The sequence below is a fragment of the Vigna unguiculata genome, chromosome 1 (genome assembly GCF_037176805.1).
Source record: "Vigna unguiculata cultivar grain cowpea cultivar isolate G323 ecotype 2 chromosome 1, ASM3717680v1, whole genome shotgun sequence".
NCBI lineage: Eukaryota > Viridiplantae > Streptophyta > Magnoliopsida > Fabales > Fabaceae > Vigna > Vigna unguiculata.
In genome coordinates this window covers 42,918,764-42,928,914 of record NC_140792.1, presented here as the reverse complement: position 1 = coordinate 42,928,914, position 10,151 = coordinate 42,918,764, and the positions used below count along the sequence as shown (strand labels likewise).

Below are 10,151 nucleotides of genomic sequence, written 5' to 3'. Positions count from 1 at the left end.
AATTAAAAAAATCACAAATTGACACCATTACTAGTTTTTTTAGAGGACCTAATTGAGACAATTTTTCAAAATCTATGACGTAATTGAATCTTTTTTTAAACATTAAGATGTAATTGAAACTTTTTTCACGACGAGAACCAATTTAAAACTTTTCAACCAAATGGGAAACCGAGTAAGTAATTAGGCTTATTTTTTAATAATGTTATATAGTAAAAAAATCAATAATTACTGACGATCAAAATTCATATTTAGTTACCAATGATTAAAATTTGTCGATAATTATAAACATCTAAAATATGTCGATAGTTATAGACGACCAAAATCCGTCAATAAATATCACAAATTACTTTTTATTTTCCTCCTATTCACTTCCTTCTTCTCTCATTCTCTTTATTTTGTGTTTTCAGAATAATCCTAAATTAATTTATAACAAGATGTATTTAACAAAAAAACTTTATCGATAAAACTACATACGAATTTAAACAAAACATCAATTACCATCAGATTTAAAAATAATAATAATAATAAACAACTGATATCAGCATACTTTTTAAAAAAATAATTACCAACATATTTTACCACAAAATTATCAAAGCCCAAAATGAAAATTGTTGTGCTCATTTTACCAATAAAAATATTTATTAATAGAAAATGCAAGCCACTAACAAATTTTACTAACAAATCAATTTTCGATATTGGTATTACAAATTCTAAATTTTTATCAGATTGTATTGATGGATCAATTATAAACAAATATCTTTATCCGTAACTAGAATTTTAAAATTTAATTAAAAAATTATTTTACAAATAACTTTTTTTATCGTTTGTATTTTAACAATTTCTTACAATAATAATCTTGTATTGTATTGTTGAAAATCGAAGAATATGAAAGTGTTTTCTTGTTTAACATCATAAGAATGAAGAAGAGAGAGAGAAATAAAAGTGAGCATTTTTTATTTTAAGAATATTTGTTTGTTTAATGAGAAGATAAATATAAAAAATAAATATTTGGGTGGTTAATATGAGGTTGTAAAGTGTATTATTTTTGGACAGTAGGAAAAAGTTATAATTTTATATTTTATAAAATATTTTTTCTAGGTATGTGGGAGGGTGTATTTTTACTGCACTTTTTCTTTTAAATTATATAAATGCGTAACTTTTGAAAAAAAACAATATTAAAATTTTATCATACATATTTATGAAAATGTTATTTTTGGTTATAATATTTTTGGAAAATAATTCCTGTAAATATAAAATATGTTGTCAATTAATGTTATTACGAAAAGAATTAAAACCTTGTTATAAATTTTAGTTTTATTGTATGAATATTATATCAAATAAGATGTTGTATGAATATTATGTCAAATAAGATGTCCTGAAATTTTTTCTTTTAAGTTTCCTTATATATAATTATAATTTGAATGTATAATTGAGTTATGGATTATATTCTTTTATAGGTTAAAACGGGTCAATTTAATTCACTTTTTATTTATTAAAAATAGGTCGAGACGAATTAATTCATTTACACAACACGGATTAAAAAATATAATTTGTTTCATAAATAACGGATTGGCAGGTCAATCCGTTTAACCTGTCTTATTTTAGAAAAAAAAAAATTTATCTTCATAATTCCTATGAAATTGGCAACATTCACCTTTCACAATTTAGAATGTCTTCAACAATTTAAACCATTATATAAAATTTATACATATAAAAATGAAACATGTATTGGGCAAATGTTGCAGCCACAAGCATGATTGGTAGAATCTTCCACACATAAAGTACTAATTGACTGTGTTGCAACCCCAAGCCTGCATGTTGCACACCTAAAATATTAATTGATATCAATAACAACAACAAGCCTTTGGTAGCATCTTCCACACATAAACAAAAAAATATTTATTTACGTTTCTATTACATAAGTGTACAAATATAAACATATTATGTATAAATGTTCATATCAAATTCATGATATACAATTTTCACTAACTCGTACAAGTTGTAATATTGTTGACATGAAAATAATAAGGATAGCAAAACTTAAAAAAAAAACAAAACAAAAAAAACTAAACTCCTAAAAACAGTAAATGATGGATGAGTTTAAAGTCTCAATTCAAATAGACCGAACGGGTTACGAATGTATTCTTACTTTGAACACCTCAATTTAGACATATAAACATGTAAATTTAGACATATAAACATATAAGTAATTATTAAGACATTTATATTCTACAAAACTATACAAAAACTTACATTCAACAATGAACAGTAAAACAAGGTCTTATGCAATTTTTTGTCAATTTTTCTATATCATAATTTTCAAACATGATTAATTATATTTTTTTCACATCATTTTTTTTAATTAATTTTAACACCAACCACTAAAAAAAATATGTTTATTATCTACGCCAAAATTTCGTAGGTAATGTATAAATTTCATAGGTAACTCGATATTACCTACGAATAAAATTTTGTAGGTAAACTGTTGGTAGATAATTTTATCTATGAAAAATATGTTCTTAGATAAATTACCTACGAAAGTTATCTACACAATCCTGGCGTGGGAATTACATACGAAATTTGGGCGTGGGAAAAATATTTGTTTTATCTACGAAGCATTTCGTAGGTAAATGACCTACGAACTTACCTACCAGATTTGTCATAGATAACTTATTTATGAAAGTTTTTGTAGGTACACTATGAAAAACTGTGTATGTAAATGACCTACGAAATATTTCGTATGTAAATGACCTACGAAATATTTCGTAGGTAAGTTACCTACGAAATATTTCATAGGTAATTTACATACGCAAATTTTCATAGATAACTGTAAAACATATAATAAAATTGAATTTTGTAACAATCCATACAATTTTCTCTGGAACATATATACCTTGTATTTTAAAATGTATACATGACCAAAAACAACACCTTCAAATATAACAATAATTTTTATAGAGGTTCCAATAATATTCATATCATCACATCAAAACAAGTCAAACAATATCCATCATCACATCAAAACAATATTAAGATACAATTACAAAGTAAAACAAGAAATAAATAAAATTTGGTAGATTATTTTTCCTAGATAATACCCGAATTTCTTGTTGTTAACACTTTTTAGTAATATCAATCTTTTATTTGAAATCATTGATTTGAGTTTACATATTATCAAACTCGATGAACCATTCTATTAGTTAAAAGAATAAATTATAATACTTTAATTTTTGTGTCATATAATTTCGAAATACTAGTTAACTCAAATTTAGTTTTAGAATCAGCTAACTTTACATATTAATATCAAAATTGTTTGTCATTGTATGAATTAATTTAATTACTTAACGTAGGAAGTAATGTTCTTTACAGAGTAAGTTATATTATTCACATTTTTTCTTGAAAGGTCCATATTTGTATTATCCTAATAAATTGTATTGAATGAGGGTTGATTTTTTTACCGCATTTAATGAGTATTGATTTAAACAATTTAATTCCAGGTTTTTCGTTAGAAACTCACGACAACTGTCATAAATATTAATTTTATATTATGTCCAAAATTTCCTGTTATGCTTTAGAACAACAATATTGGATTTTGGTAAAATCACGTTTTAGAAAAAGAAAAAAAAAAAGGCATGATATAAAATTATTATTTATGAAATTTGTGGTAAGTTTCTGATAAAAAACGTGGGATTCTAAATTTTCTAAAAAGTTTGGATTTTGGCGAAATCGTGTTTTAGAAAATATAGATCCAATAGCATATAGCAAATTGATTACTAGTTCCCATTAGTAAATTTTATGAGAGAGTTTTTATAATATATTTTTCTCATAAAGAAAATTAATAATTTTCTTCATACATTTTTTTCACTATTTAATGAAATTTACGTGGGTGGTATTTATTTAATGTGCATTGCACGAGTTTCATAAAATAATTAATAATATTTCATCACCAATATTCTTTCCGTTAAATAGAAAAAATTATCACACAACTTATTATTAAACTTTTGAAAAATAACTTTATATTTATAAGTTAAAAGTAATCATACTTCATTTTCTTAACTATAATCTCTTACGTAAAATAAAAATTTAAAATATCCCACAGCTATTATTAATTTTTGCGAAATTAATTTTATACAGAATCATAAGAATACGTTTATTGAAAGAAATAACTTAATTTTGTTTTGGTACGCTTAACTAAAATTTGTAAAAGTTTGGTAAAAAAAGGTTTCAATTATTGGAGCGTCCATGAAGATTGAAATTTGTGCCCATGTAAATAGAAGTGCAGGTTCAACTAATACAAGAAGTAGCACCCTGTGACGTTGAAAGTTAGAAGAGAGTTTTAGCTTTGATTCTAAAGAAGTCTGATGTATATTTTATAAAAAACAAACAATTATTTCAACACATGGAAAGTATAAAAGCCATTCTTCATTTTTAGTTCATGGAATGGTTTTGCATTGGATTGTACTTTGCTTAAGGAAAACAAATAATTTTAATCAAAGATAAACAAATAATTCCTAGGCCTCACAGTAGTTATTGTTAGATATTCTTAGCTCTCTCTCAATCAATTAGTACGGATCTCACAGTTGTCTGAAGGACAGGGACAAATTGATTTTACAAACGTGTGAGTTATTGAACAACTTACTTACAAAAGCTAACCAAACAATATTGACCATTAGTTTCACCTTCCCTTCCCTTTTCAATTTACTTTTTTATTTCCTTTGCCACTCACCCTTTTATAGCCATGCCACAGATCGCACTTGTACTCACACTGCACCAACTTCACACCGGAGCCTTTGGGATCTGAGCAATGTAAGCCCCTTTTTCAACCACACTTTTTTTTTTCTCTGTCTCTTCTCTATATCATATACCTCCTTTCATCTTCTACATAGTATATATATTAGTATGTTTCAGTTAGAAGAATGTGAAATAATACTGTAATTAACTGCAGAATTGTGTCTATTATGGATTCCATTGAAGTAAACTTCAGCATGCAAAGCCACACAGAGGCAAAACAAGGTGTTCACACGTATGTTGCTCAGTGGCCAATTTCGTCTCTAGCATGGTCGATGCGTCGCGACAAAAGCCCTCGCCTTGCCATTGGTAGTTACTTGGAGGATTACACCAACAAGGTTGAACTTGTCCACTTCAACTGCGACACCTTCAATTTCAGCACCGACCCTCGTCTGGTGTTTGACCACCCTTATGCACCCACCAACATCATGTTCTTTCCCTCCGAGGATGACACCAACCCAGACCTCATTGCCACCTCAGGCGACAACCTTAGATTGTGGGAAATCCACGAAGACCACATTCAACTCAAGTCCCCGCTGATCGGTAACAAAGTCAGTGACCACTCCGCAATTACCTCGTTTGATTGGGCCGTGTTTGACACTCGCCTCATAGCCACTTCTAGCGTGGACACCACATGCACCATCTGGGACATCGAGAGGGAAGTCATGAAGGCACAGCTAGTGGCACATGACAAAGAAGTGTACGACATTTCGTGGGGCGGGTTCAATGTGTTTGCTTCCGTGTCGGGCGATGGTTCTGTGAGGGTGTTTGACTTACGAGACAAGGAGAAATCTACCATAATTTATGAAAACCCTGTGCAGGATTGTCCCCTGCTGCGATTGGAATGGAACAAGAGTGATCCAAGATTTATGGCCACAGTGGGATTGGACAGCAACAAGGTGGTGATATTGGATATCAGGCTTCCGACAACACCGTTTATGGAGTTGAGTAAACATCGAACATGTGTGAATGCGATGTCATGGTCCCCTGATTTTGGACGACATTTGTGCTCTGTCGGCGATGATGCAAGAGCCTTCATCTGGGACGTTATGGACTCGAGGTTTCCATCACGGAATGGTTGTGAAGTGGAGCCGGTGATGTGGTACGGTTCACCGGCTGAAATTAATCAGGTCCGTTGGTCCCCGATGCAGGTGGATTGGATTGCGCTTGCTTTCTTCAACAACTTACAACTACTCAAAGTGTAGCTTTTGTTTCATTTATGCGTCGAATGAAACTTGATAATAATGCTGCTACAAAAGCAAAGTTCTGATTTTTGAACATCAATTTTAAACATTTTGTATTCATTTGAGATGAAGGTGTCAAAAGGTTAAATTTTTGAGAAAAAGTCAATAATTTCCAGAATATCACTTATCAAACAGGTGGGGGGAGTTGAGGTGGTTTTAACAAGATTGTAACAGTGTTGTACTTGAAAAGTAATCATCGCGATAAAATTGCTTAAAATAAAGATTTTTCTTAAATGAAAAGCTAAAATGTAATGTTGTGCAATATGATAATCATCTTAAAAAGTTATCGAAAAATAAATACTTTTGATAAATTAGCAATATGATTTTTTTACATTATCAACATATACCTATTAAATTTTAGTTAGGAATTTTAAATACAACTTTTGTATTCAAAGATATATCTATCTATTTGATATAAAATGTAATCAAAATACAATCTTTTATATTTGCAAATATTATTTTTAGTTTTAAATAAGCATTTATTTGGGGAAATAAACATATTAAATCCTAATTCTAGTTTTATAAATAATAAATAATAAGTAATGAGATAGTGAAGATATATTTTGTTAATCTTTTTAGCTAGCAGTATTGTTTTGTTAATGTATTGGAATCAGTGGAAAGTCCAAAAACATTGATTAAAAATAAGGCGAGAAAGAGTGGGTCAAAATTCGGAGGAAGTCCCATATCAGCTCTGCACTTTCTCCGTCAGAGAAAATCTCTGTTCTGTGAATTGCAATCGGAGAGAGCTAAGGTCCCTTCTCGAACATGGCAATGACAATACACGGTAACTGGTCTCTATTGCAACTTTCTTCTCTCTGGAATTCTCTTTATTACTCTAATTAGGTCGCAATTACTTTCGCTTCCACTACGCATTGTTGCAACAAAATTTTCCACAAGAAACGGATAAAACTAGACTCGTTTACAATTTGCTTAGGGTTATGAATGGTAGATTTCCATAGCGATACATTTATTGGGGTTTCGTGTGATTCTGGTTGGAATGGGGGTTAGGGCATACCAAGACAGTATCTTCACAAAGAGAAACGATGGTTAATAAAATTTTTCAAAGAGCTCGGAATTCAACATAAAATTTTAACAGTACAGGAGTCCGGGCTGTAACTAAATTGGGAATTTATTGCTTATAAAAATCATTCATTGATGACTTTTCCTTTGCAATATTGAGTTCAAGTCCAAAGAAGTAAGAATGCAAAACAAAGGGTGCAAAGTAGCTTGGATGGTAAGATTAGAGGTCCAAATTAGTCACCTGCGTGTGTTTGTTTCGCCATCACCCTCAAGGGAATTGGCTCCCCCAAACTGAGGGGAGTGCATTCTTAGAGGATATAACTGTTTATCAATAGTTAGGAGACTCGGGTAGGTATCATACACATATAACAAACTATAAAAAGGTTGTTAAAATCTTCTTTTTTCGGTAACAGTTAAGTTAGAAAAGCTAAATCCCACTCACAGTATATTTATTTTCATTTCGTTTATCCTTTTGGGGATTATATACTGCTGTGGGACGTGGCCAAATTCATGCAGCACTTTTCCAACTAAGGATTGTATTTCTTTCCTTTTTATGTTCCTTCTTCTTTTATTTTATTTTTTTATTTCTCAATTTATACTTTAAATTAATGTACTGACTCTTTCCTGCATCTGATGCTAAAAATGGGTGTTCTGGGACTGTTTTCGTCTTTTCAGTGTAAGTGTAAACTAAACTCTCTTGATTTTGTACCACGATGATTGATTATATTTCAAACTAAGATAAATCAAATTTAAATTTCTTTTTCCTACACTTGCAGCCTTGCTGGGTTGGCTTTTATGTTTTCAGCTAGCATTTTGCTTCAGATACTGGTATGTTTTTCACGATGAGACTGATTGTGTATACCCTATGCCTATTCTGAAATGAACAATCTCTTCTTTTTTTTTCCTTTCACAATTATGTTTCCTCCAATTTTGGTTTGATCAATTTTGAGGTCTTTAATTTGTTTTTTGATTATTCTATGTTTGGTTTTGATTGTTACATATTGCTATTGATAACTACATTCTGAAAAAAGAAAGATTGTTGTAGTACGTGTGGATGCATTGGGATGTAATGCTATACATACTGGTCAGGTCCATAATCTATGGGCCAAATTTGGGTTAAACATGAAAAGAAAGATGATGTATTCAAATAGACTTTTTTTATGTGATTGATACACGATCTGATTGAAATGAGTCATCTGATCTGTTGAGAGAGCAAGTGTTAAATATACTCCCATTTACTTTCTATTTGCTGTGGCAGGCATGTGCAATATATAACAATTGGTGGCCCATGTTATCAGGTTAGTTAGAGTCTTTTAAACTGGAAATGTCTTGTGTATTTGTTTAAAAAATTTAATGAGAACATTGCTCCTGCAGCTCTGATGTATGTGCTTGTACCTATGCCTTGCTTATTCTTTGGAGGTGGATCTACTCAATTTCTAATGAGCCGTGATGGTGGGGGGTAAGTATCTGTTGCCATTTAGAGCTCAGAAGAAAAACTGTATGATTTTATGTAGAAACAATTTCCTTGCGATTGGCTTTTGGGTTACTGGTATTTTGTTGTATATCTGTATGCAATGCAATTGGTGCTGCTCTTGTTTTTATAACCTTTGTTGAACTCAATATGAATGCTTGGACAGTTATATTTACATATTATTTGTTTCACCGGTAAATGTAACACCCGCTATTGTGTTGCAGTTGGATAGATGCAGCAAAATTTTTGACTGGAGCATCAGCCGTTGGGAGCATAGCCATTCCTATAATCCTCAGGCATGCACATATGATTGAGACAGGGGCAATGCTCATTGAGCTTGTATCGTTCTTCATATTTATATGCACCGTTTTATGTTTCCACCAAGCCAACCTTGATGATGATTGGTAAATAGAATATTCCACAATGCTCTGACATCCTGCTAGTCATTAGGGTTCGTAACCATAAAAGGGAAACCGGATAGTGAGACTTACCACAAACATTGGAAAAGAAATGTATGTTCAAACCTCTGTAAAGCTCTGCCGCAATTTCGTTTTTGTCACTTTGTATTCTTGATATAGTAAGTTATTTGTGATAATTCTTATTCGTGGAGAACACATGACATTTGACTTTCTTGGTTTCTTTATTGTTCATAGGGTGTGTATATCGTTCATGTAAAACATCATTTTGTTAACACTATATATATGCTTTTTCTCGCTCATGCTCTTGAGTTGAGACATACAGATAAACCTATCTTTGTGGTCACATGATTCCGTTTTATTGTGATCTGTTATCCTACATAGCAATGTTTCATAATTTCTGATAAATTAGGCTGAGTGAAAAGTTTAAGTTAAACCAATTAAATATGAAGGGGGAATCACGGGTCCATAAAGAAATGAAGTGTTTGCTGCTGTGTTTGGGTGTGGTAAGAGACATTAACTGTGGCGAGGGTAGCGTTGTGGCGCGGTCCACAATTTTACAGATGGTTTTATTCTACAAAGAAATAGTTCTCTGTTTTCGGGACTCGAAAAACTTAGTGCAGGACGACGACCACTTTGATAGTAACTTTTTAATATATCAGTAGAACCATTGTCATTGTTTGAATATTGATATTTTAATTCATTATTTTTTATTTATTTTTAATTTATTACTCTTATTATCTTTAAATATTATATAATATTATTAAAATAAATAATTGAAAGGTGATTGAAATGATAAGTTAAAAATAAATAAAAGTAATTGATCAAAATATCTTTATTCTACTTTAAATCTTATATTTATAGTGAATTCAAAATTGCTTTTTTAACAAGTTAATTTTTATAAACTTCATAGAAGTCAGAATGTTCCAACTGCAATGATTTGGCGTTTCCCAAAACACGAGTTTTCTGTAATAATAAATAGGCTTAAATATCTTCTTGTCCTCATTTTTGCAGTATTTGTTGTGAATAGTCTTTATTTTGACAGAATGTTTAAAATGATCTTCATTTTCACAATTCGTGTTTTATTTGGTCATTTTCTGTAACACACCACAACGTTATAGGTGTGGTAATTAGATATGTGGGGTTAAACAAGTGAGCTAGGGTTTTGGTAAGAAATGTTTGGGCAGTTGGTGAGTTTTGACAATCTTGTTC

The 10,151-nt window shown here is 30.6% G+C and overlaps 1 protein-coding gene and 1 pseudogene across 3 annotated transcripts; both read left to right on the top strand.

Annotated features, from left to right (window-relative positions):
* Window positions 1-4,703: 4,703 nt before the first annotated feature.
* Window positions 4,704-6,097, top strand: LOC114163179 (WD repeat-containing protein LWD2 pseudogene; annotated as a pseudogene). Its single transcript, XR_014984059.1, has 2 exons — window positions 4,704-4,806; window positions 4,946-6,097. The product of XR_014984059.1 is annotated as a WD repeat-containing protein LWD2 pseudogene (transcript).
* A 571-nt stretch (window positions 6,098-6,668) lies between these two features.
* On the top strand, window positions 6,669-9,285 carry LOC114173081 (Vacuolar protein sorting 55 (VPS55) family protein). Of its 2 annotated transcripts, XM_028057304.2 has the most exons (5): window positions 6,669-6,816; window positions 7,829-7,880; window positions 8,311-8,350; window positions 8,427-8,511; window positions 8,748-9,285. In XM_028057304.2, exons 2-5 carry the CDS (start codon window positions 7,848-7,850, stop codon window positions 8,929-8,931), a joined length of 342 nt encoding a protein of 113 aa, XP_027913105.1. In that variant the 5' UTR covers window positions 6,669-6,816; window positions 7,829-7,847; the 3' UTR covers window positions 8,932-9,285. The 2 variants fall into 2 exon arrangements, with proteins under 2 accessions (XP_027913105.1, XP_085529847.1); XM_085673721.1 differs by lacking the exon at window positions 7,829-7,880 and having other exon boundaries at window positions 6,679-6,816.
* Window positions 9,286-10,151: the final 866 nt, after the last annotated feature.